Source organism: Rhincodon typus, chromosome 7 (assembly GCF_021869965.1).
Source record: "Rhincodon typus isolate 14 chromosome 7, sRhiTyp1.1, whole genome shotgun sequence".
NCBI lineage: Eukaryota > Metazoa > Chordata > Chondrichthyes > Orectolobiformes > Rhincodontidae > Rhincodon > Rhincodon typus.
The window spans coordinates 94,818,448-94,845,672 of record NC_063338.1 but is presented as its reverse complement, the minus strand read 5'-3'; the positions used below and the strand labels follow the sequence as shown (position 1 = coordinate 94,845,672).

General features: G+C 43.0%; 1 protein-coding gene across 3 annotated transcripts in view; it reads right to left on the bottom strand.

Annotated features, from left to right (window-relative positions):
- Positions 1 to 3,790: 3,790 nt before the first annotated feature.
- LOC109920110 (gap junction gamma-1 protein-like) overlaps positions 3,791 to 27,225 on the bottom strand; it is a 47,058-nt gene continuing 23,623 nt past the window's right edge. The window contains exons 2-4 of one of the 3 annotated variants that reach the window (XM_048599533.1): positions 20,000 to 20,052; positions 9,702 to 10,856; positions 3,791 to 5,017 (exon numbers count right to left, since the gene is read on the bottom strand). In XM_048599533.1, the coding sequence (XP_048455490.1) occupies positions 5,004 to 5,017; positions 9,702 to 10,824 (1,137 nt within the window). In that variant the 5' untranslated portion in view covers positions 10,825 to 10,856; positions 20,000 to 20,052 and the 3' untranslated portion in view covers positions 3,791 to 5,003. Of the gene's footprint in view, positions 5,018 to 9,701; positions 10,857 to 19,999; positions 20,135 to 27,225 lie in introns of those variants that run through there. The other 2 variants (XM_020520138.2, XM_048599534.1) reach the window with 2 other exon arrangements.

The window sequence follows — 27,225 nt, the reverse complement described above, 5'->3', positions numbered from 1 at the left end:
GGAGTCAGAAACACAAGTAACCAACAAGTGACAAAGATCAGTTTGAAAATGCAATAAATCATCGGCAGCGCTTTGTTTAATCTCCGTACAAAAAAGTACAAGAACAGTAAAAGACACCAGTGAAATGGGACAAACAAAATTAAGTCACCAATGGTATGTCAGCGGCTACTTCTCCAAGTGCATCATTGGCTAAGTATGAGCCTCTGTTCATAAGCTTCCAACTCCAGACAATAGCAGTTCATCTTGCAAATATTATTGGGCACAGGGGGTACAAATAATGAACACCATGAAATGAAAGACATACTTCAAGCAACTGGCTCGAAATGTATTGGACTTCAACACAGTGCAGAACAAAAATATCAAACACATTCGGAGAGGCTCACAAACATCTCCTATCCCACTTAATTTCTACAATAACCCTTATAAAATGTAACACTAATACAGCAAACATCTACACACTTTTATCTAAAGTAAAAAAAAAAGTAAGACACAAGGTTATCTTTGGTTTGGTGTTCCTTACAAAGAAAGAGGGAAAATAAAGTTAATTAGGCTAAATATTGGCACTAGAGCCAAAGCGATCCCATCAATTAATCAATGCCTGCCCAGAACTGGCACTGTGCACCTTGCCCACATTCTCCTGCTTCATAAACATAAGAAAATTCCAGGCAGTGTGTTAGAGCACAGACAGAAAAACGCAGTTCCACTATCGACCCATTGGAGACAGGGAATCATCTCAGGGTCTTGGCGATCCCAATGTTGACAAGTTTCTTCATATGAAGGATGTTGCAGGTTGGGAGAGTGAGATGTCCTTTACGTCCCCATTAAGACCCTAGCATCTTCAGGAGTTCAGAGATTAATCTCCAGGATGTCACCAACAGCAATAACTAACCTGTGATTAAAACTGTGCAAAGGCTTTCAAATTCATTGAGGCCTGTTTGAAATATTGGAGAAAAGGGGTAGGGGATTGGGAAAGTATTCTTACTGGAGATTGAGAATCATTAATCAGGAGACCAAAAAAATGTTCTGGGAACTGAGGTTCAAATCCCTCAATGGCAGATGGTGGAAATTGAATTCAATAAAAATCTGGAATTAAGAGGCTATTGATGACCATAAAATGATTGTCAATTGTCAGGAGAAACTTACTGGTTCATTAATGTCCTTTGGGGAAGGAAACTGCCATCGTTACCTGCTCTGGACTACATGTGACCCCAGACCCAAAGCAATATGGTTGACTCTCAGCTGCCCTCTGGGCAATTAGGGATGGGCAATAAATGCTGGCCTAGCTGGTGACATCCACATGCCATGAACAAATGAAAAAAAAATTGGGAGTAAACAATCCGTTACTTCCCATAGGTATTGGGAACATGGAAAATCTCAACAATAGATATATCGTGTGTTTGGAAAGATATTTTTTGTGAACTCTTGGCTTCTATGCTGTATATTGCAGATATATCAGCCTCTAATGATGATTAGGTTACTGTCTATACCATCCACCAGAGACTGTGGGAGTTTGTAATTCTCATGATGAAACTTCAAGCTAAAGTCTAACCATAACTGGAACCTTGGGCATCCCTTCATTTGGATTTGAACCACAGTTCACATGATCGAATTTGAAAGCGCAACAGTATGGAGGGGTTGAATGGCCTCCTTCTAGTCCCAACAAATGACAGAGGTTTAAAGAGTTGAAGTAAAACGTTACACCACTCTGGGAGTCTAGACCATACATAGAGTATCGTGTGCAGCTTTGGTCTCTGTATCTGAGGAAGGATGTTCTGTCTGTGGAGGGAGTGCAACAAGGTTTACCAGACTGATTCCTGGGATGATCGAACTGCTGTATGAAAACAGTCTGGATTGGTTAGGACTACGTTCACTGGAGTTTAGAAAACTATAAAATTCTAACAGGACTAGACTGGGTAAACACAGGAAGGATGTTCCCGATAACCATGGAGTCCAGAACCAGCAGTCACAATTTAAGGGCACAGGATAGGCCATCTAGGACTAAATTGAGGAGAATTTTTTTCACCCACAGAGTGGTGAGCCTGTGGAATTGTCTGACACAGGAAGCAAATGAGGGCAAAACATTGAATATTTTCAAGAGAAGTTGAGATACAGTTCTTGGTTAAAGAGATCAAAGAGTATGGGGAGAAAATGGAAACAGGTTATAAAGTTGAATGATCAGTCATGATCATATTGACTGGCAGACTGGCTTGAAGTGCTGAATGGTCTAGCCCTGCCCCTTGTTTGTATGTTTCTATATCTGGCCCTTTTCAGAAGAATACCAGAACAAGGGACAAGCTAAAATGAGGTGTTCACTGGAGCAGGAACACAGTTACCTGGCAGCAGTATGGTGAGGATTTAAACCAGACTCAGGAAAGGAGGCAGTCACATAGTATGGCTGCAGCTGGACCACGAGAAGACACAACTTCGACTTCAGCCGGATTCTGACACTCAAGTCCTTGCAGCCATTCTGCACAAGAGAGAATGTCCTTGGGAAGAGGTGAGGTCAAAACATGGAGTCTCAGCTGGAGAGGCACAACACTGCTCACCCCTTCACAGCATCAGCTGAAAGCAGACTCCAAGCTAAACTGAACTGCAAATAGGAGCAGGATGTGCCTGAGGTCTTGTCAAACATCTTGTGGACCATGAAGGGACTGAATGTATGGTTGTTAAATTGACTAATGGCATTAAAATAGGTTGAAATGTAAGTTGTGAAGAAGACAAAATGAGTCTACAAAAAGATACAGGTAAGTTAAGTGAATCGGGAAAGAATGCAGATCAGAGTATAATGTGGCAGAATGCAGATTGGTCCACTTTGGCAAGGAGGATAGAAAAACAGCACATTGTGTGAATGGAAAGAGATTGCAGAACCCTGAGGTGCAGAGGGACCCAGGTGTCTTTATACTTTGAATCACAAAAAATTGGTAGACAAGTATAGCAGGTGATTAGGAACATACATGGAATGTTAGCATTTACATTCCAATCCTCTTACAGAAAATGTAGGAAGTTTTAGTACAACTGTACAGGGCCTTGGTGAGGCCACATATAGAATATTTGAGTATTGTATAATAGGTGTCCTTATTTAGAAAATGCATTATGAACATTCCTAAAAGGTTTGGTTGATTCATTTCTGGGATGAGAGGCTTGTCTTATGAGGAAAGGTTGGACACATTGAGCCTTTATCCATTAGAGTTTAGAAGAATGAGAGTTTGGTCTTATTGAGACATAAAACTTTCTGAGGGGTCTTTTCCTTCCAATGAGATACAGGAGAGAACTAATGAACAGTTTAAGAATAAGGGATTTCCAACTTAAGACAAAAATTACAACAACTTTTTTCTCCCAGAGAGTCCTGAGTCTGTGGAACTCTCTTCTTGAAATTTTGGGTTGACGAGATTACTTAACATTTTTAAGGCTGAGATAGAAGATTCCCGAGTATGAAGGAAGCCAAATGTTATTGGGGTTCGGTGGGAATGTGGAATTAGGGCCAAAAATCAGTTCAGCAATAATCAAATTGAATGGCATGACCAGTGAGGTGATGGTCTAGTGGTACTTTCACTAGATTATTCATCCAGAAGCTCAGGTAATGTTATGGAGACTGGGTTCAGGCTTGCCATGGTGGATGGTGGAATTTGAATTCAATAAAATTCTGGGATAAAGAGTCTAATGCTGACTGTGAAACTGTTGTCAATTGTCAGGAAAAGCCTATCTGGTTCACTAATGCCCTTTACGGAAGAAAAGAGCCTTACCTGGTCTGGCCTACGTGTGACACCAGACCTACAGCAATGTGGTTGACTCTTAACTGCTCTCTGGGATAATAAATGCTGGCCTAACCAGAAAAATCCACATCCAATGAATAAGAAAAACAGGCTCAAAAGGTCAAATGGCCTCCACTTGCTCCAATTTCAATGCTTCAATTGGAAAATTGTTTGATTTCAGCTGTGAAAGGGAACCAAAGTATCTTTAAGATACAACCCTCTAGATAAATGGTAGAATGGGCTTGTATGACTGAATGGTCTCCTATAATTTCAGAGCCACTGAGCAGCTGAAGATTTGTGTTTAGAAAACAAGGAAGAATATTAGCTTCAACAAGAATTAAGTTGTGAGATGAAAAGGGAAAAACTCACACACATACTCCCCAAAAAATTAGTGGAACCACTTGGTAAGCTGGAGATAATTCAAGGCTGAGGAAGGCCCAATTGGCCTAAACTAGTGAAATAGTCACAAATGAAGCAAAACATTTTATCAAAAGTACCAAAAGGAAGAAATAAAATCATCAACAAAAGTAACTGTGTTCATTGTTGCTCTCGCTCAATGTTCTGGAATGTTCTAAGATTGTAAACAAAACAATTTGTCATTAATTGTCCTATCACTACAGATTATTTTTTTAAAAATTGCCTAAACCCAACAACAAAAAAAGTAAAGATTTCATGAAGAATTAAACTAACCCAAGACCAGAGAAACAGAATGAATGATGAATTCAATAATGAAAATAAAAAAACTACACATGCTACCTGGCTAAGCCAGTTCTGTTGGATTGTACCTGATTGTATTGCTTAAGGAGAGGGTCAGCCCCTCAGCTCCTTCCCCAGTCTCCAGCAAGGGGTCTCCCTTTCAATTATGAAACCTGGCTCTCAGTGCCTCAAGCACTACAAGATAAGTCTTAGACCCTACAGTTGGTCCAACAATTACTGGACTTGATTCGGAATGTTCTGGAATATCAAACAAAACAGCACCAAGCTGTATAAGCCAATTGGCTGGTTTTAAAATTCTCAACACCTGTCCAGTTTGTCTAAACTTCACCCTAATCCCTGTCACCCTGCCCTCCCACCCAGCCCTAAATCCAGTGTCCCCTCCCAATCCGGCTCATTCCAGTAGTTTTACAAGTTGGTGATGTTAAAGCCGAAAGAGTGAGAATGAAATGTGAATCTTTCCAGTCGAGGTCCCTTAGTTGCTTCAAGCGTTGACTCTCTCCAAATCTCAAGGTTGAAGAGCCCGTTCCATCCGCGTCACCCACGCAGACCTGTGAAAAGTAACAGAAGATGTAGTTATCCAGTAGGATGGTGAGGGATCAAGTGGATTACCCAATTCATCAGTTAGATCAGAAAGAGTTGTAAGAACAAAGGGAGTACATTAAGATGCCTGAGCCTGTTACACAAAGACAGGAGGCCATTCAGCCCCTGAGGTGGTAACAGGAATAGGAGGAGGCCATTCAGCCCTTCAAGTTATTACATATAAACAGGAAGCAGCCATTGAGCCCCTTGAGCATGTTACACCTATCAATTAGTTGATCTATAATCCAATACCATCTACATGATCAATTACATAACACTTAACCAGTAAAGAAATTACTGACGGCAGAATGTATTGAGAGAAGAGATCCTGGAGGTTTGTAGGACTGGATGAGGTTAAAGAGGTGGTGAGGGCATAGGGGAATTGGGAAAACAAGGACAAAGATGTTAAATAAAATCATTGTTGGATGGAGTGTCAATGTAGATCAGTCAGCACAGGCCAGTATACCCCCATCTCTGGTTCCCTCTGGTGCATCTTGCAAACATTTCAGCTCTCCCACAAATAGCAGCAGCTCTCAATGTTATTTTGGGGCAGTAATGTATCACCATTGTCCGGTAGAAGGCTTTTCTGTGTTTCCAATGTTTACAGGGATGTCTCAGATCGACTGCAGGACATTCTGAAGGGGGAGGGTGAACAGCCAGCTGTCGTGGTGCATATAGGCACCAATGATATAGGTAAAAAACGGGATGAGGTCCTACAAGCAGAACTTAGGGAGTTAGGAGCCAAGTTAAAACGTAGGACCTCAGAGGTAGTGATCTCAGGATTGCTACCAGTGCCACGTTCTAGTCAGAGTAGAAATGAAAGAATAGGCAGGATAAATGAGTGGCTTGAGAGATGGTGCAGGAGGGAGGGGTTCAGATTTTTGGGACATTGGGACCGGTTCTGAGGGAGGTGGGACTATTACAAATCAGACGGTCTACACCTGGGCAGGACTGGAACCAATGTCCTAGGGGGTGCTTTTGCTAACGCTGTTGGGGAGGGTTTAAACTAATGTGGCAGGGGGTTGGGAACCAAATGAGGAGGTTAGTGGACAGTAAGGAGGTAGTAACTAAAGCCTGTAAGGAACTAGATAATGAAGTCAGTGTGACTAAGGGGAAGAGTAGGCAGAGAGCAGATGATGAACGCAAAGGGACAGGTGGTCTGAGATGCATTTGTTTTAATGCAAGAAGTGTAGTAGGTAAGGCAGATGAACTTAGGGCTTGGATTAGTACCTGGGAGTATGATGTTATTGCTATTACTGAGACTTGGTTGAGAGAAGAGCAAGATTGGCAACTAAATATCCCAGGATATAGATGCTTCAGGTGGATAGAGAGGGAGGTAAAAGGGGTGGAGGAGTTGCATTACTGGTCAAAGAGGATATCACAGCTGTGCTGAGGGACGGCACTATGGAGGACTCGAGCAGTGAGGCAATATGGGCAGAGCTCAGAAATAGGAAGGGTGTTCTTTGTTCTTTGTACTGAGATGGTTCCTTGTGACCATTCACACTCCAGCAGCTAAACAAGTTAGTTCTGGGGATGGGAACAGTTTCCCACTGTGGCACAGAGATTCTTCAAGTAAGGAAAATCAGGAGCAAGCGGATAGAAAATCTACCTGTACCTTTCCCAATAAGATCACATTTACTGCAGGAATCCAGTCTGGGAATGGTCTGGGCTGGAGAGTGCTACACAGAGAGCCATGCAATGGGCTGAATGGCCTCCCTCTGTGTCACATGGTGTCTGGGAGAAAGCACCTTACACACAGCCTCAGCACCTACCTAATATTAACATAATGTCAGCTTCAAATAATAAAAACAGAAAGTGCTCAACAAACTCAAAATAAAATGCTGGAAATCTGAAATAAAAACAGAAAGTGCTGAACAAACTCAAAATAAAATGCTGGAAATCTGAAATAAAAACAGAAAGTGCAAGAGAAACTCACCAGGTCTGACAGCATCTGTGGAGACAGAAACAGAGTTAACTTTTCAGGGCCAGGATGACTCTTGTTCAGAACTGAAAGGGGATGTAAAATGGTGCTTTTTTTTGTATGCTGTTAACAGTGGGGGACAAGGAGCAAGTGGAATAGACAGTGAGGTTGCCCAGAGCAAAAGACGAAGTGAGTGTTAATGATGGTAAAGGAGAGAGATTGAGGTATAATAGATGTAAAAGAGAAAGGGGAAAACAGGTCCACTCTTCTGTTTTTATTTCAGAATTCCAGCATCTGCAGTATTGTGCTTTTATTTCAGGGGTTCTACTATTCTGGAAAGGGTTGGTTAGCTCAGTTGGCTAGACAGCTAGTGAGAGATGCTTGCACTGGCTGACGTTACCATGAAGACCTTTCCCCCATGCCTGAGGCACAGTGACCCTCAGGTTAAACTATTACCAGTTGTCTCTCCCTAATAAGAATGCAGCCCTATGTTTTGATAGAGCTATGGTGATTTTATCTTTACTGTTCTAGGCCAAGTGAAAGATCCCTGGTCCTGCAGGATCCATACCTGTTAGGTTCTGAAATCCAGCCATCAGATTGTCGCTCAAACCTTCCCTTGGCAAGTCATGTTGCAGCTATATAAGATTTTAGTTTGACCACATTTGGACGATTGTGTGCAGTTCTGGTTGCCACACCATAGGAAGGGTGTAGAGGCTTTGGAGAGGGTGCAGAAGAGGTTTACCAGGATGTTGCCTGGTTTGGAGTGTACTAGTTATAAGGAGAGGTTGGACAAACTTGTATTGTTTCGCTAGAGGCTGAGGGGCGTCCTGATAGAAGTATATAAAATTATCAGAGACATGGATAGGGTGGATAGTCGGAGTCTTTTTCCTGGGGTGAATATGTCAAATAGTAAGGTGCATAGGCTTATGATGAAAGAGGGAAAGTATATGGGAGACATGCGAGGAAAGTTTTTTTTATACAAAGGATGGTAAGTGTCTGGAATGCGCTGCCAGGGAGGTGGTAGATGCAGATACTACTGCAATGTGTAAGAGGCAATTAGACAGACATATGAACAGGCAGGGAATAGAGGGATATGGACCATGTGCAGGCAGATGGGAACAGCTTTAGAATGGCATCATTTTAGGCTGAAGGACCTGTTTCTGAGCTTTACAGTTGTCTGTTACTTTTTCAATAGAAACCTGCTCAAAATACATAGTCTGTAATTATAGAAAAAGCCCACCAACTCATTGAAGTAAACATCTAAAGTAGATGTTATCAAAGTAGAACATCTACAATCCACACTCAATTGAAACCCAGGTCTGACAAGTGAAAGGGCTGCACTGACACTCAGTAAAAGCCAGGAGGCACTATTTAATCTATTTTCAATGTTCATGTTGGCCATGGTTCTCACGGGGCAGCTCTCTTACTTCAGAGTCAGAAGATTGAGTGTGTGTTTGAGTTCCCACTCCAAAAACCTGAGCCTATAATCTGGATGGTCACTCGCAGTGACCAAACTGACATAGTGCTGTGGTGACCATCTATGGTCTCATTGTTATCTGTACAAGTTTGCTTTCTAACACACTGCACTTCAATGGCTCTAGAAAAAAAATTATTAGATTGAAAACAAAAACAGAAATTGCGGGAAAAGCTCAGCAGGCCTGGCAGCATTTGTGGAGAGAAAATAGGGTTAACATTTTAGGTCGCTAATCATTGAACCTGAAACGTTAAATCTGCTTTGACTCCACAGATGCTGCCAGGCCTGTTGAGTTTTTCTAGCAATTTCTGTTTTTGTTTCTGATTTCCAGCATCCACAGTTCTTTCGGATTTTTGAAATTACGTCAGAGGCAGTTCACAAAAGAATCATTAGATTAATTCCAGAGATGAGTCTTATGAGGAGATATGAGTGGAGTCTTCATTGATGACGTCAGAAACAGAAAGAAGTTGCAAACTAGGTAAGGACACAGGAACGTGAAGAAGCCATTTAACCCCTTTTACACCATTCAAATCGATCATGGGTCGTCTGTAACACCATTTCCCTGCCGTGTCTGTGCAACCCTTCATAGCCTCAGCTAATAACAACCCAACAATCTCCATTTAATAAAGGACTTCATTTGGGATGTTCTTCCTCAGAAAGCAGGTGGAGGCAGGGTCATTCAAGGTTCCTGATTAACGAGGAAGTGAAGGGTTCGTGGGTGGAGGACTGGCTGAAAGGTAGAGATCTCGTCACAATCAGATCAGCTTTGACCATATCAAATGGCAGAGCAGTGTATTGAAGGCCAAGTGGCCAACAGATGCCTCCAACTCCTAGGGCTCATAAACACAGGGCACCCCAAAATCGTTTACAGTCAATGATGCACGTTTAAAATATAGTCACTGTTTTCATGTAGGAAATCTAATTTGCATACAGTAAGACCACGTGAGCTTGCAACAAATATATTGCCAAGTAATAGGTTTCCAGCAATTCTGTTTGGAGGAATGAATATCAACCCCTAGACTGTGGAACACCCCATCTCTTCTTTAAATAGTGCCATCTTTTACACCTGCCTCAGAGAACTAACAGCTCCTCAGTTAAACATCTCACCCAAGAGACAGCACCTTCAGCAGCACTCCCCACTACTACATCGAGTATCAGCCTAGATTTTGTGCCAAAGACTTTGATGGGATTTGAGCCCAAAGCTTCATGGCTCACAATTTAAACATGATTGACCTCAATAAATGATCAATGATTTTACCTGCTTTGTCAGCACAGGCACCATCCCTCTCCTGAGCAAAGTTCAGTCGGTTCTGCTCAACAGCTGTGCCATTTGACTCAGGGCTGCCACTCCTCGGTTGGTGAGGGAGCTCTCCTGATGCCCGATACGCCATGTTCAGCTGCTCCTGTGCGAGCTTTAAGTGTCGGTGAACTGCCTCGGACATCTCAAAGTTACCTGGCCCTAGTCCACCAAGGTTGTCCCGGTACGGCACATTCCCATTGCCCAGCTTGGTCTTGTCCTTGCGAAGCACAGAGTGGTAGCCCGGAGGGGCGTAAGGGGTACTCTTGGAGGGGCGATGGGAACGGGAGGCCTGCCGCCTGCCCCTCAAGCCATCCCTGATGCCACCGAGGCCAAGGTGGAAGAGCTCGGCAAAGTTGAGCAATAAGCAGAGACTACTGACCACATACATGATCAACAGGAAGATGGTTTTCTCTGTGGGACGTGACACAAAACAGTCGACGGTGTATGGACAAGGAATCGTACTGCACACAAAGCCAGGAAGCACCTCAAACCCGTACAGAAAGTATTGGCCAGCCAGGAAACCCATTTCAAACAAAGTTCTCATCAGGAGCTGGAAGACGTACATCTTCATAAGTCCATCTTCCTTGATACGCCTCCTGCCATCATGTGGCTTCTTCTCAGGAGTTTTCTTGTCAGCCTCAGTCTCGGGTTCATGCTCAATCTCCTCGCAGACCATGGGGTCCTCCTCGTCATCACCCTCTGCCTCCTCATAATCCCGGGCAGCTCCCCGATGCACAATGGGTATTTTTCTCTTGGGTTTTGGCTGGGCACCCTCCATCCGGGCTATCCGGTGTATGGCATAGCCAAGGTACATGACGGATGGCACTGAGATCATGATGATCTGGAAGACCCAGAACCGGACGTGGGACAGGGGTGCAAAGGAATTGTAGCAAACATTCTCACAACCTGGTTGCTGAGTGTTACATGTGAACTTGCTTTGTTCATCATGGTAGATAGGCTCACCACCAACTGCCAACAAAACAATGCGGAAGACAATGAGGACGGTCAGCCAGACCTTGCCAACAAACGTGGAGTGATTATGGATCTCCTCGAGGAGTCTCGTCAGGAAGGACCAACTCATTGTGGAAGAGTGAGACCTTCAGCACAAAAACACTGGAAGAAACGAAGAGAAAACAACCATCAAGCCTCCTGAAATTAACTTCAGAACACAGAAACAGCATGCATGGTATGGGTGTACACCAGTCAGCCCCTTAAAACTAAGATCCTGTCTGATCTGACTATGGTCATAGCTCCACCTTTTTATCTGACCCCAGTAAGCATGAGGACCAAAAATGCATCCAATTTAAACTTGAATACTTACAATGACTTAGTGCCCAATGCTGTATGGCTTGAAAATTCCACATATTAATGGCCTTCAAGAGAGAACAAAATTATCCTTGTCTTAAAGAGGGAAACCCCTTCTTCTTAAACTATGTACCATAGTTCCAGACTCCCCACAAGAAGAAATGTCCTCCCAGTGTCAACCCTGCTGTTCTGAAGAAGGGTCACTGGACCCAAAACGTTAACTCTGCTTTATCGCCACAGATGTTGTCAGATCTGCTGTGTTTTTCCAGCAATTCCTGTTTTTGTTTGTGATTTCCAGCTTCTGCAGTTCATTGTTTTGTTTCGCTCAGGATCAATTTTGTTTTTCATTCATTTACAGACTTTGGATGTTACTGGCTGGGCCACATTTATTGCCCATCCCTAATTACCCAGAGGGCAGTTAAGAGTCAACGACATTGCTGTGGGTCTAGAGTCACATGTAGACCAGATCAGGTAAGGACGGAAATTTCCTTCCCTAAAGGGCATTAGTGAACCAGGTGGTTTTTTCCAACAATTGACAATAGTCATTATTATATTCTTGATTCTAGATTTTGTCTTACTGAATTCAAAATCTGCCATCAGCTATGGCAGGATTTGTACCCGGGTCCCCAGAACATTACCAGGGGCTCTGGAATAATAGTCTAGTGATAGTAATAAATGTTTCCATTTACCTTCCTAAAGATAGAAAAAGGAGCAGGAATAGGCCATTTGGCCCTTCAAGCCTGCTCCACAATTCAATATGATCATGGCTGATCACCCAACTCAGTCTCCTGTTCCTGTTTTCTCCCCATATCCTTTATTCCCTTTGCCCTGAAGAACCACATCTATGTTCTTCTTGAATATATGCTGCTATTCTTTTGTGAATTCATGTCCCTGGACATCCAGAGTCCTCTGTACCACTCAGTTCTACAATAAAGCTGCATTTCAATTTGACCTGCCCAAGTGGAAAAGTTCACATTTACCCGCACTGCCCTTCATCTGCCAAATTTTGGCCACTCCTGTCTGTATCGTTCAGACTCTCAAAAACTCACTTTCTCAACCATCTTGTTGTCATTGGCAAATTAGGGAAGAGAACAAAGAGTACAAAGAACAATACTGCACAGGAACAGGCCCTTTGGCTCTCCAAGCCTATGCCAACACATTTTTCCTTTCCATGCTAAAACTGTCTTCACTGACAGGATCTGTATCCCTCTATTCCCTTATTCGTTGAGGTGTTTCTTGAATGAGTAGTGTAATACCACCTCCTTGTGGACATTGTTTAACAATCAAAATAAACCAGTTTTAATTTGGTGATGAGTTTCAGGTGTTGCACTGTTTAAGTCTACCCCACAATGATATCATAGGTGACATTGGCAAGTTCAGCCATTTTACGTTTGGCCTTTTCAAAGTCATCACTATAGATTAGGAATAGTTGAGACCCCAGCATTGATCCCTGTGGCACTCCACTTGTTAGACCTTGCCAATCTGAGAAAGATCCATTTGTGCCTATTCTCGGCTTTCTGTTTGCTACCAATCTTCTACCCATACTAATATGCTATCCCTACACCATGTGCTTTTATTTTACAGAGCAACCTTTGATGTGGTACTTTGTCAAATATCTTCTGGAAATTCAAGTACACCATATCAACAGGTTCTGGTTTACCCACCTTCCTTGTTATTTCCTCAAAAAGTTCCAAGAAATCAGTCAAACGCAATTTCTACTTCCATTCCAGAGTTAGTTCAACTCTGCCTGATCCATTTTCTAAGTATCCTTCTATAACCCTCTGTAATGGATTCTGGCAAATTGCTCATGACAGATACCAGTGTTAACAGGCATTTCCACTTTTCAGTCTTCCTCCTTTCTTGAATAATGATATTATGTTTATAATTTTCCAATTTGTTTCCAGAATCTAAGAAATTTTGGAAGACTATAACCAATGCCTATATGCTCCCTGCAACTACTTCTTTAAGATTCTAGACACAGTCCATTTGATCCTGGGGACCTTTCGAGGAGTAATATTTTTCCTTTTTCTTTAATGCTGGTAAATGTTTTAAATTCCTCCTTTCCTTCACTTCTTTTCAAGTACCTATGAGAATTTTTTTAAAAGCATCCACAGTGAAGACAGATGCAAAAAGTCTGTTCAACACTTCTGCCATTTCTTTCTAATCCATGATCATTTCCCCAGACTTGCACTCGAAAGGAACAACACCTGCTTTAGCAACACAAAAAATACCACAACAAATTGGAAGACGACAACACAGGGTCAAGCTTATCACAGATGGTCAAATTCATAATCTCAGTTATACCCGAAACCAGGAGTCACAGCTAAACAAAGAAATCACTGCAGTGGGAGATAATGCTGAGTGCTAACTTAATTAGAGCAGTAGCAACCCCAACCAATCCTGTTAGGACATGGTTTCAAAACCCACCATGGCCACTGATGGAACTAAAACTCTAATCATTAAAAAAATCTGAAATTGAAACGACATAATACACTGTATTGATGACTGTGAAGCTATCCCTGATCGTTATAACGACCCTTTAAGTCACTCAAGGCTAACATGCAGGTGCAGTTCTCTATTAGGTGGGCTTGTGGAATGTTAGCCTTCATCGCAAGAAGATTTGCGTATAGACCACACTTGGAGTACTGTGTGCAGTTGTGGTCTCAGGAAAGATATTATTGCCATATAGGAAACATGTGATCTCTAGAAAGATTACTGGATGTTGCCTTGGCTGGAGCGATTCGGCTATGAAGAGAGACTAGATAGGCTGGGATTGATTTCCTTAGAGCAGCAGCACTGCTCCCTCAGCCAGTGAACAGCAGCACTGCCCCCACAGCCAGTGCACAGCAGTCCTCATGCCCCCCACAACCAGTGTACAGCAACATTGTCCCCAAGCTGTGTTCAGCAACACTGCTCCCCCACCCAGTGCACAGCAACCCTGTCTGAAGTACTATAGACCCCGAAAACCTCAGGCCTTCGTTAATGCACCAGCTGGTCCTCAGCGCTGTGTAGAAGACCTGTTTACTAATCACTGATAGCCAGAAGTATATATTATACTTAGAACTATCAAATCATGCATTATAGGAGGATGCCATTCAGGCCCTCTGTACTAATTCTTTCAGGAAGCAATCTGGTTAGTCCTATTCCCCTGCTTTTTCCCCATATCGCTGCAATTTCTTTTCTCATCAAGATTTATTTATCTTTCCTGTGAACCTTGCTTCTGAACTTGTATCCTACCAGGCAGTTTATCACAAATCCTGAACGCTCAACAGAGGCATACAGCATGGTAACAGACCCTTTGGTCCAACCAGTCCATGCTAACCATAGTCCCAAATTAAAATTAAATTAAATTAAACTAGTCCCACTTGCCTGGACTTGGCCTGTATCCCTCCAAACCTTTCTTATTTGTGTACTTATCCAAATGTTTTTTAAATGCTATAACTGTGCCCGGATCCAGCACTTGCTCCGGAATTTCATTCCATACACGAACCCCTCTCTGTGTAAAAAGTTCTCCCTCATGTCCTTTTTAAATCTTTCTCCTCTCACCTAAAAATATGTCCTGTAGTCTTGAAATCGCCCATGATAGGGAAAAGACACCTGCCATTCACCTTATCTATACCCCTCATGATTTTAAAAGCCCCTATAAGGACACACCTCAACCTGCAATGCTCCAGTGAAAAACATCCCAGCCTATCCAGCCTCCCCCTCATGTTAATTCTGGTTCTCTTGCAACCACCTTGACCCTGTGCTGTCCACTTATCAGCCTGTCAGCCAATTGGAAACCCTTTCTCCTTTTTTAGGTTACCTCAGCAATTCATAATTTTGCTTTGCCTCTTAGCAAATCCCCCATTACCTCATACACTCATAGATTTATAGAGTTCTACAGCACATAAAAGGTCCTTCAGTCCACTGAGCCTGTGCTAGTCAAAATGAACCACCTAACTCTTCTAATTCCATTTTCCAGCATTGTATCCCTTGACATTGCAAGTATGCACCTAAATACTTCTTAAATGTTGAGGATTTCTGTCTCTACCACCCTTAAGTAATGAGTTCCAGAATCCCATCACCCTCTGGGTAAAAAATCTTTCCTCATATTTTGTCTAAACCACCTGCCTCTTACCTTAAATCTATGGCCCCTGGTTATTGATCCATCTACCAAGGGAAAACGTTCTTCCTATCTATCCTATCCATGCCCATCTTCATTTTATACATCTCAATTATGGTCCCCCCCTGCCTCAGTCTCCTCTACAGTAAACAGAATGGCCCCAGCTTCTCTAATAAATCCATCCAACTCAATTCCCTCACTCTCGTCTTTGTTGCTCCCTTTCTGAATTCTTCACATCTCCTTCCAAACCTGTGGTGTCCAGAATCAGACAAAATGCTCTATGCAGAATCACTCAGAGGAAATAGGGACATAAACAAGATTAACCTGTCTCATAGATAACAAGGTGTAGAGATGGATGAACACAGCAGGCCAAGCAGCATCAGAGGAGCAGGAAAGCTGACATTTCGGGCCTAGACCCTTCTTCAGAAACGTCAGCTTTCGTGCTCCTCTGATGCTGCTTGGCCTGCTGTGTTCATCCAGCTCTACACCTTGTTATCTCAGATTCTCCAGCATCTGCAGTTCCTACTATCTCTCAACCTGTCTCGTGTTGGCCAGACCTAAAACCACAGGTATGCCCAGCCTGCTGCTTATTAGGTGGTTGGTTTGAGTTGTTACATACTGGGAATTGTTCAGTGCAGTGATGAGCTGACAGGTTGTGCAGTGAGTCCAGCAACAAAATGAGAAATGATCAGGTAACATTCTCCTCTGAACTCCTCCACATCCACTCGGACATTTCTGAAACATATTCACTGCTGCCTCTCGCATGGGTTCAAATCCCTATACCTCCGCATGGGCACTGTCAGGAAGCCTGTCTGAAAAGGAACATCATTTATTGCTGCTCCTCCATTCAATATGTTTATGGCTGATCCAATATAACCACACCTCCGCTCTTTCTTCCCTTTCCTGTAACACTTGATTCCCTGACTGACCAAGAGTCTATCCCTCTCAGCCTTAAATATACACAAGGACTCTGATCCCACAGTTAAACCAGGTTCTGATAAAGCTGTCCTGAAGAAGGGTAATACCCAAAATGTTGACTGCTCCTTTCTTCCACATGCTGCCTGGCTTGCTGTGTTCTTCCAGTGTCCTGTTTGTCTACCTGGATTGCAGCATCTACAGTTTTTTTTAATCTCTGATAAAGCTGAGCTGCTTTGGGCCATTTTGGAAGGCCATTAAGAGTTAACTATGTTGCTGTGGGTCTTTAGTCTCAGGTCGGCCAGACCAGGTAAGGTCAGAAGATTTCCTTCCCTGAAGAATGGTTAACTAGTTAACCTATCTGTCAATATTTCCACTTTATGTCCCAAAGGGTCTTCCATTTGTGCAGCTTTGTAAGTCCCAAGCAGCTATTCTTCATTTGCCAGGAAGGTATTCAACTATAATGTGCTCTTGTCCTCATTAGGCAATATACATTCCACATGGGGGCCAACATCTTCAAGTGAATCCCAATTTAGAATGCCCTTGGATCACACCCAGAGATTGGAGCAACAATGCAGTACGTAGCAGATGCAGTGCCGTTGGAAGCTTTCAGATGGGATACTAAACTAAGATCCCAGACTGCCTCCTTGGGATGTGAAGGATCTCATTCTCACTATCTTGAAGAAGAGCAGGTGGAATTCTCCCCACTGTTCTGACGCCAACATTTGAAAAATACCTTGAGAGGCATGGTGGGTCAGTGGTTAGCAGAGTGCCTGGGGACCCCGGTTCAGTTCCACCCTTGGGAGACTGTCTATATGGAGCTTGCACATTCTCCCCATGTCTACATGGATTTCTTCTGGGTGCTCTCATTTCATCTCACAGCCCAAAGATATGCAGGTTAGGTGGATTGGACATGCTAAATTGCCCATTACAGTACAGGGATGTGTAGGCTAGGTGGATTGGTCACAGGAAATGCAGGGTTATAGGGATATGGTAGGATGCTCTTTGCAGAATTGGTGTGAACTCAAATGGCCTGCTTCCATATTGTAGGGATTCTATGAATCAACAGGCCTCAGTCAAGATTTCAGACACTTTTTTGTTGGGAGGTCGTGAAATTTACATATTTCAAACTTAATTTTTAAAAGGGATCTGGATGAGTATATGAATAGGAAGGGTTTAGACGGATATGGGCCAAATGCTGGCAAGTGGGACTAGATCAATTTAGGATACCTATTTGGCGTGGACAAGTTGGACCGTAGGGTCTGTTTCCGTACTGTACAATTCTGTGACTCTATAATTTATAATCAAGGTCACAGCCTTGATGAGATTTATTTTTCAATATGTTTGATCAACTTCAGCAAGTATCCAAGGCAGGAGGGTGAACGCAACTGGCAAATGGGCACATCTGTTAAGAGTTACAACACAGTACGTCTGGACAAGAAGCTGGACAGGATCTTGTTTAGAAGTGGTGGAGAGGAGCTGCCTAAAACCCTGAGGCTTAATAACCTACGTCAGAACATCAAAAACAGGAGCAGGAGTTAGCCATTCAGCCTTTCGTGCCCACTCTGCGCCCCAAGATGATTATGGCTGATCATCCAACTCAGTCTGCTATTGCCTCTTGTTCCCCATATCCTTAGGTCCTTTCAGCCCTAACAGCTCTAACTCCTCCTTGAAAACATTCAATATTATGGTCTCAACCGCTTCCTATGACAGAGAATTCCACAGGCTCATCTATCTCTGAGTGAAGAGATTTCTCCTCGTCTCAATACTAAATGGCCTCCATATCTTTAAACTATGACCCATGGTCTGGACTCCCTGTTCATCGGGAACATCCTTGCTGTGTTTACCCTGTATAGTCCTGTTAGAATTGTGCAGGTTTCTATGACTTGCCCCTAATTCTTCTGAACTCCAGTGAATATAATCTTGACTGATCAGTCTCTGTTCATACACCAGTCCTACTACCCCAGAAATAAATCTGGTAAACCTTTGTTCTCCCTTCTATAGCCAGAATATCCTTTATCAGATACAGAGATCAAAACTGCACACAGTACTCCAGGTGTTGTTTCACCAAGGCCCTGTACAATTACAGAAAGATATCCATGCTCCCTATGAAGGCCAACATACAATTTGCCTCCTTCATTGCCTGCTGTACCAGCATGTTTACTTTTAGTGACTGGTATACAAGTACACCCCACTCATTGCACCTCCCCCTTTCCAAAGTATCACCCATCAGATAATAATCTGCCTTCCTGTTTTTGCTCTGAAAGTGGATAACCTCCTATTTATCCCCATTATACAGCAACTGCCATGCATTTGCCCATTAACTAGCCCAAATCACACTGAAGCATCTTTGCATCCTCCTCACAGCTCACCTTCCACTCCAGCTTTGTGTAGGCTGCAAACTTGGTGATATTACATTTAGCTCCCTCATCTAAATCATTGATATCAAGCATTCTACTCCGCAAGCAGATAACAAGGTATAATTATAATGGTCCTTTGATCAACAATCTTTGCCTTCAAAAAGCAGCAGGATGGAATGAGAAAAGAAAGCAGAATGAGAAAATGAGAAAGGAAGAGTATGATTTCACAAAGCCCAACTTTATGTTGCATTAACTCCTCTATCAGGACACTTCATTGTGTTATAAATAATCCCAAGATCATGACTAATAGAACACTTGTTCTCATACATTTCTGTTCTGCACTTGCTACACTTTTCCAAAGAAGCTTAATGCAAGTTTGAGGAACAACGTTTCATGTTCCTCTTAGACACTTTACAGCCTCTAGCACACAACATTGAGTTCTACAACTTCACTGTTTTTGTACTCTGTACACTGTTTTTCTTAACATCCCCCAGCCGTGTCTGTCTTGTATCTTGTTGGCTTTGTTGTCAACAGAGGGGACCCATTTTCTCCTTTCCAGATCTTTATTTACACCCAGTTTACATCTCTAACTCTACCACCACTAGCACTCCCTTTGTCTTTGGCTCTGTGAGGATGCTCAATCTGTCCCACTCGATCTTCTTTCCCACTCTGTCAAAAGCATAAAAACAACCATTTTACAACCCTATTCAGTTTTGAAAAGAGTCGGACTGGACTCTAAATGTTAACTCTATTTCTCTCTCCACAGATACTACCAGACCTGCTGAGTTTCTCCAGCATTTTCTGTTTTTATTCCCTAAAATCATGATTTATTTTCCTTGATATGGAGCTTATGCCAATTATTTCTTATTTTAAGTTAAGAAGTGTTATCTCTTGTTGCTTCTAACTTTGTCTCCTGGCAGCAAGATAATTACGGACTGGGCTAGATGGACAGATATTAAGAGAGAAATAGAGAGCTACAGACTGTACTCAAAAATGTGCAAAACATTGGGAGTCTTCAATAGCTTCAAATTTACATAGAAATAGACCATTTAGGCCAACTGGTCTACTTTACCTGTCCTCTCCACGCAGTCCGTCTGCCATCTACTTCATCTATCCCCTCAGCTGTCATGTGTTTTCCCCTGTGTTTTCCCATCTGTGCTGTGAAACTCAACCATTCGCTTATGGGATCAAGTTCCACACTGTCATAACACTCTAGGTAAAGAAGATTCTTCTCAATTCCCTGTCAGCTTTATTCGTGCCTGCCCTTAATTGATGGTATCTTAGTTTTACACTCGACTTCACAAGTGGAAATACTTCCTCCGCTGAACTCCATTGATATTTGTAGACCTCTGCCTGGTCACCAATCTAATCCCAGTGGGAATTTTGCAGAGTGCACACATGCAAGACTGGGGAAAAAAAATTGCTAGAGGAAACTGAGATCTCACAGCAAACGTATCCAGGTGTTAAGTGTGCTGAAGAGTTTCAGCCCCACTACTAACTGCTCCTTTCAATAAGCAAACTTGTCTTGTGTAAAGGGAAGCATTGTTGACAAAGCAAGTTGTGTAACTTACCATAAAACTGAATCAATAAATGGCCTTGCTCCAAACTCTTCGAAAACCGACTCCTTACAGTGCAAAAGAAAAAAAATGAGTTTAAAATATTGCTATGAGCACTCCCTGCTGTCATGGCATCCAACAGAGACTTGAGCTGAACTAAAAGACACCCAGCTATTTAAAAATTAAGACCCTCCCCTTGAGCAACACCTTTCACTCAGTAAATCCTGAGGAAGAAAATTCCATTTCAAAACAATGAATCAATGATGCATCAAGTCTGGGATAATAATCCTTTTGCCCAACACTGTGCTAACTTGTCTGTGCATGCATCAAAACAGCTTACATTTCACAACATACCAGTTCTGCTAATATTTGAGAGCAATTTACTGCCTCATCTTGCTTCCCACTTGACAATTTATTAGTATAGGGGAGTTAGCACTTTCCCATAGGAACGGGAGTAGGCCATTCAGTCACTCAAGCATATTCCATCATTCACAGAGGTCATAATTGATCTGTTGCCTGACTCTATATACTTCCATATATAATTTATCTATCTCAAGTTTAAAATTAACCACTGATACAGCATCTACTGCTATTTGTGGAAAAGAGATACAAACCTCTACCACCCTTTGTATATGGAAGTGCTTCCTAACATCTCTCCTGAACAGATTGGTCCTAACTTATCAACTATGCCCCCTAGTTCTCAAATCCCCAACCAGTGGATATACAGGACTACCCTGTACTCTCTTATTTGTATAAGACCATAACAAATAGGAACAGGAGTAAGCCATTCAGCCCCTAGAGCCTCCACCATTCAATAGGATCATGACTTATCTGACATTCCCCACATTCACTTTTCATGTAACCCCTTGATTCCCTTACCGATCAAGAATTTATCTATCTCAGCGTTAAATATACACAAGGACTCTGCCCCCACAGCTCTCTGTGGCAAGGAGTTTCAAAGACTCACTACCTTCTGACAGAATAAATTCCTCCTTACCTCAATCTTAAAATGGTGCCCCTATCTTGAAAATTTTGATCAGACAACCCCTTAACCTTCTAAATTCTAGAGAACATAGGCTTAATTTGTATAATCTCTCCTCATAACTTAATCCCGGAAGTCCAGGTGTTATTCCCTCCAAGATCAAGATATCCTTCCTAAGGTGTGGTGCCCATATCTGGTCACAGTAGTCTCAAGTGAGCTGTAACCGTGGTTTTGTACAAGTGCACATAACTTCTGCATCCTTATATTTCAGTCCTCTAGATATAAAGGCCAGCATTCCATTAGCTTTCTTGATTATTTTCAGTGCCTGTTCATTTTGAAGACCTGTGCAACTGAACCCTTCCAAATCCAAATAACTCACGTCTGTGCAGTATTTATTGTGATCCCAGCGTTTCTAAATGCATAGTACAGACAATTAAAGAATGGAACCAGAACATGCTGGAAAAGCTCAGAAGGTCTGGCAGCGTCTATCAGAGTTAATGTTTCGAGTCCAACATGGCAAGTGGATGATACAGGAACATGGCACATAAGGGCAACGGGTTCTGTTGGCACCATTCCCCCTTGTCCTGCAACGTCCCTAATCTTTCTGTAACCTCCGGGTCACAAATTGTTGGTGTGAATGAGGTGCTCAGTGATGCGCGGGGCACAGAGCTGCATAACAAACAGGGGACTAATGCTCTAAGATGGCCGGGGATTAGGACCCTGCAGGTCTGTGTCCTATACAATGCCTGGATCAATGAGTAATGTTTCCCTCTCAAGGGCCTAACATTGGTGGATTCTGAAGCTCCTCCCTCACTTACCCTGTCCACTCTGAGTATGATTGCAGCCATTTTCTTCCCCATTGCCTGCTGTCGATTTCCAGCACAATGGAAAGTGACAGTGGATGCTCCTCAACCAGTGGCTTCCAACCTATGCCTGAATATATTGGTGAGACCCCAAACATCCATGTCCCCTCCCTGAAAGCTCACCGTGTGAGCCCTGTTTGCCACATCCCTCGCCCAACTCATCTACATAAGCCTGCAATTGCTGACCTGGCCCTCCCCCAGACCCTGGCGTACACTATCCCCCCTTTGAAGCCAGGGTGCTCCTGACTATGGGCAAACCCTTCCCACATCTGCATTACCCTGTTCCCATCCATGCTTTACTGTATTCCACACCCCCTTACAAACTGTTGCGTCCTTTACAGTTGTCATCCATCTTCCCCAAAGCCTGCAGTTTCCGATAGGCTCCCGAGTCTTCCTTCCATGACAGCAGTCCCCCTCGACCCACTGCCCACCTTTTGCCTTTGTTTCTGTGGACCGTTTGACAGATTGAGCATGACCCATTGCCTTCAAAGCCCAGAAAGTGCCCAGACCCGAATGATGCTTGTGGATCTCCCCGACCTCATTGGCCCAAAAACTCCTGCCTCAGAGCCGTAGGACAGATAGTGACCCACTCCCCTGGACTGCAGCGGCATTTTCCCCTGACTGATGTTACCCCAACTGGACACCCGACTATGGTCAATTGCCTGGTCTGGTTTTGGGAGGCTGCCCTTGACTGACTGTGCCGTGACCCCCAGACTGACAGTGCCTCCATGGACTTCAGTGGGGTCCGCTCCCCTGACACTTTGAGACAGGACTGCTTGCTTGCTGCACATGCAGTGTGCTTGTCCTGGAGTGGATGCAAGATTAAGGAGACAAGCTGCAGTATAGCAAGATGTGCACCAGCCAGACTGAGATGGTGTTTGGCGCTGAGCAACAGAGGTTCCACAAAGCTAGCGGTGTGCTGAAGTCGTCGGTTCTTCTGCTATGTCAAGAATTCTCAATGCCCAGCTTATTATATTTTTATTTATTCATTCATGTGATGAAGGTGTCGCTGGCTGTGCCAGCATTTATTGCTCATCCCTAATTGTCCAGAGGGCAGTTAAGAATCAACCATATTGCTGTAGTTCTGGAGTCACATATAGGCCAGATCAGGTAAGAATGGCAGTTTCCTTCACAAAAGGTCATTAGTGAACCAGATGGGTTTTCCCAACAATTAACAATTGTTTCATGGTCATCATTAGTTCCAGATTTAATTCCAGATTTTTGTTGAATTCAAATTCCACCATCTGCCATGACGAGAGTCAAACCTGGATCTCCAAAACATTACCTGGCTCTCCGGATTAACAGTCCAGCAATAATACACGCCTTCCCCAGTTGTCGAGTTTGGTAAAATGGGAGGCTGAATATTAGTGAGCAGAGTTTCGTTTAACAAACAACAAACCCCCTTAATTAGCAACTAGCTGCATGGCTCAACAAATGCATAAAAGATGCAGCAAGATGCGTGAGCCATCAAAGAGATCTCACTCAGCCTCGCCTGATTCTTACACAAATCCCATCAATGGCTGAGGCCCCTGTATGATTCTGCCCTATTACTTTTCAATTCTCTGCCTCAGTAGGCAGTGGTGGCAGGGTCCTTAAATATTTTTACAGTGGAGGTAGATGGATCCTTGTTAGGCAGGGGAATGGAAAGTTATTGGGGGAGTAGATTGGAATGTGGAATTCGAAACACAAACAGATCAGGCCTGATCCTATTGGAAAGTGACTTGATGGGTCTCTTGAAGACAAGACATGAAGGAAGGAGACTTCCTCCGTACAGAGGAATCCAGAACCTGAGGAAGGGTGTTCTGGCTGTAGGGTGAGTGCAACAAACGTGAGGGTGAAATGTAGGAGCAACAAGCCCGTAGAACCCTGACTGTTGAGAAATATTCAGAACTCAACTGCAGGTTTTAAAAAGGTACAAAGAATGCAAATCAATGGAAGCGCTAGTGGAGCATAGAAAGTGCAAGGGCATCTTAAGAAAGCAAATGGGTGATCAAAGACACTGTAGGGATTCTATGATTCTAAGAGGAGCCTGTTGATGATTTTTTTTTCTTTATTCATTCATGGGATGAGGGCATCGCTGGCCTGGCAGCATTTATTGCCCATCCCTAATTGCCCAGAGGGCAGTTAAGAATCAACCACATTGCTGTGGGTCTGGAGTCACATGTAGGCCAGACCAGGTAAGGTTGGCAGTTTCCTTCCCCAAAGGACATTAGTGAACCAGGTTGGTTTTTCTGACAATTGACAATGGATTCATGGTCATCATTAGATTCTTAATTCCAGATATTTATTGAATTCAAATTCCACCATCTGCTGTAGTGGGATTTGAACCCGGGATCCCCACAACATTGTCCAGGTCTCTGGATTAACAGTCCAGCGATAATACCACTAGGACATTGCCTCCCCCCAAATGGCACTCCTTAAAATTTAGCTCTTTGACCTAGGTTATGACCAAGATAGATTCAAGAGTAATGGGAAAAATGCAAGAAAGTGAACATAAGGAGTGTGTGTTCAGCCCTGATCCTACTGAATGGCAGAGCAACAAAAAGGCCTATACCTGTTCCTGTTTCTTATGGTTGTATAATATTGACATCCGACCCAATATATCTCCTTATGTGAAACAAACAGAAACAGAAATTGACTGGAGAAACTCAGCAAGTCTGACAGCATTTGCGAAGAGAGAAGCAGTTAACATTTCAAGTGATTCCTAGATGGCGGCGCTGGCAAAGTCTCGGCTCCTGAGCCCATCTGCTCCAGGTCAGCCACATCCTTCTTTCTCTTTCGTTTTCGTCTTCTTTGCTTTTCTTTAACTTCATCTTCTTCTTGGTGGCAGTATCAGTGAGGCAGGGCTGCAGCTTTAGCCATGTGGTAGGCCCGGATTGGGTCTCCTAGCCATGTCAGTGAAGCAGCAGCTGCAATTTGGCTGTGTGGTAGGCCCCGATCAGGACTCGTAGCGATGTTGGTGAGACAGCAGCAGTGGAGCAAGGGTCTCCTGGGGCATCAGCTGAACTCGGAACAAGGACTCATTGTGGCCCAGAATCAGAACACCTTACAGAAACCCCAAAGACCTTAAGAAAATCCGGAGTTGTGCTTCACAAGGATTGTAAAATTGAACATTATTTCTTATTTTTCTGGCTTTACATTTTTCTGTCAATAGAACAGAAGATGAAGCTTTATTTAAGTTAACTTTTTTTTATTCATTTTGTAATCCAAAATGGTGCCAGATCATGGCAACAAACCACTTTTGACTGTATCTTCCCAAATACATATGACAATAAAATCACTCCTTCATTCATTCCAGGATCACTCATCTTCAGAACTGAAATGTGTTGGAAATATTATTTTTCATACTTTCAACAGAGGCAAAGCAGGAGCAAGAGGGCAGGTGTGTAGAGGCCCAATGCAAAAAGTCAAAGGGAACATTAACGTTGGAGAAATTGAAAAGAGATGTAAAATGAGTGTAAATTAACGTGTGAAAGGAAGAGGACAGGTCCTCTCTACTAAGAGCAAAGTAAACAAGACAGAAACAAGACAATGAGGGGGGAAGGGAATATAAGAAACCTGGATAACTGATATAACATAACAAGGTGTAGAGCTGGATGAACACAGCAGGCCAAGCAGCATCAGAGGAGCAGGAAGGCTGACATTTCGGGCCTAGACCCTTCTTCAGAAATAACATGATCAGTTTCTAAAGATGTGAAATTCAGTATTTGAGACCACAAGACTGAAAAGTGTCTAAAGGAGAGAATGGGGTGCTGTTCTTTGAGCTTGTATTGTGCTTCTTTGGAACATTATGTGTCTCATTGTCGTACTTTGTTTTATAATGCCCCTGTGAAGCGCCTTGGGGCGTTTCACTCTGCTAAAGGTGTTTCGTGAATAAGTTGTTGTCAATAACAGGAAGAGTATATCTGCCCTCAGTGCCCTGAGATCATTCAACCACATGAGAGAGCAGATAGAGGAAAGTTTCTGCTGTGTTTCCTACATTGCAACAGTTAGTGCACTTCAGGAAGAACTTGGCTGATAACTCATGAAGTACTGAAGTTGTGGAAGATGCTATATAGATAAATATACGTTCCTTTCCACAAAGGTACCTTTTACCACTGAGTATTGAGTAATGATTTCACCCTCCAACTACTTTGAATAGGACACAACATTACTCATTTCAGATATTTTGAAATCAGTGTATGTGTGCAATGATGCAGATCACAAGCTATCATTATAGCAGGAAGTCAAACCTGTGTTTCTGAAGGACGCGCCCCAGCTTCAAGGAAGGGAGAGAGCTAGTCAATCCACCAGTATCTTGCACACATTTTGAAGTTGAAGTTTTGAAGGACAGGAGGCGATCTGATTTAAATACTGAATACTGAGAGGCTTGGATAAGTGGACATGAAGAAAATGTTTCCACGAGTAGGAGAGACTAGGACCCAAGGGCACAGCCTCAGAGTGAATGGACAATTTTTAGAATTGAAATGAGGAGGAATTTCTACAGTCAGAGGGTGGTAAATATGTGGAACTCATTGCCGCAGAGAACTGTGGAGGCCAAGTCGTTAAATATATTTAAGACAGAGATAGATAGGTCCTTGATTATTATGAAGACCAAGTGCTACAGGGAGAAGGCAGGAAAATAGGGTTGAGAAACATATCAACCATTATCAAATGGCAGAGCAAACTTGCCTGGGCCAAATGGCCTAATTCTATTCCTATACCTTATTGTCTTATGATCCCTCTATTATAAAGTCAGAAGCGTGGATGATCGCTGATGATTGCAAAATTTTCAGAAGTATTCGCCACTCCTCAGATACTGTATCAGTCTGTGTCCCAATACAGCAAGACCTGGACAATATCCAGGCTTAGGCTGATAAGTGCTAAGTAACATTTGTGCCACACAGATGCCAGCCAATGACCATTGCCAGCAAGAAACAATTGAGCCACCATCATGTGACATTCACTGGCATCACCATCACTGAATCCCCCTCTATCAACATCCTGACAGGTTGCCATTGACCAGAGGCTGATTTGGACTCACCATTTAATCAATATGGTACAACTGCTGTGTGCCATTTTGGTCTATTGTGTACAGTTTTAGTCTCCTTATCTGATGAAGGATGTTCTAGCTATAGAGGGAGTGCAACAAAGGCTTCACCAGACTAAATCCTGGGATGGCAGGACTGATGTACGAAGAGAGACTGGATCAGCTGGGACCATATTCACTGGAGTTTGGAAGAATGAGGGAGAATCTCATAGAAATATATAAAATTCTACAACGGCCAGACAGGGTAAATGCAGCAAGATGCTCTTGATAACCAGGGAGGCTAGAGCCAGGGGTCACAGTCCAGGGATACGAGGTAAGCTATTTACAACTGAGACAAGAAGAAATTTCTTCACTCACTCTCACAAAA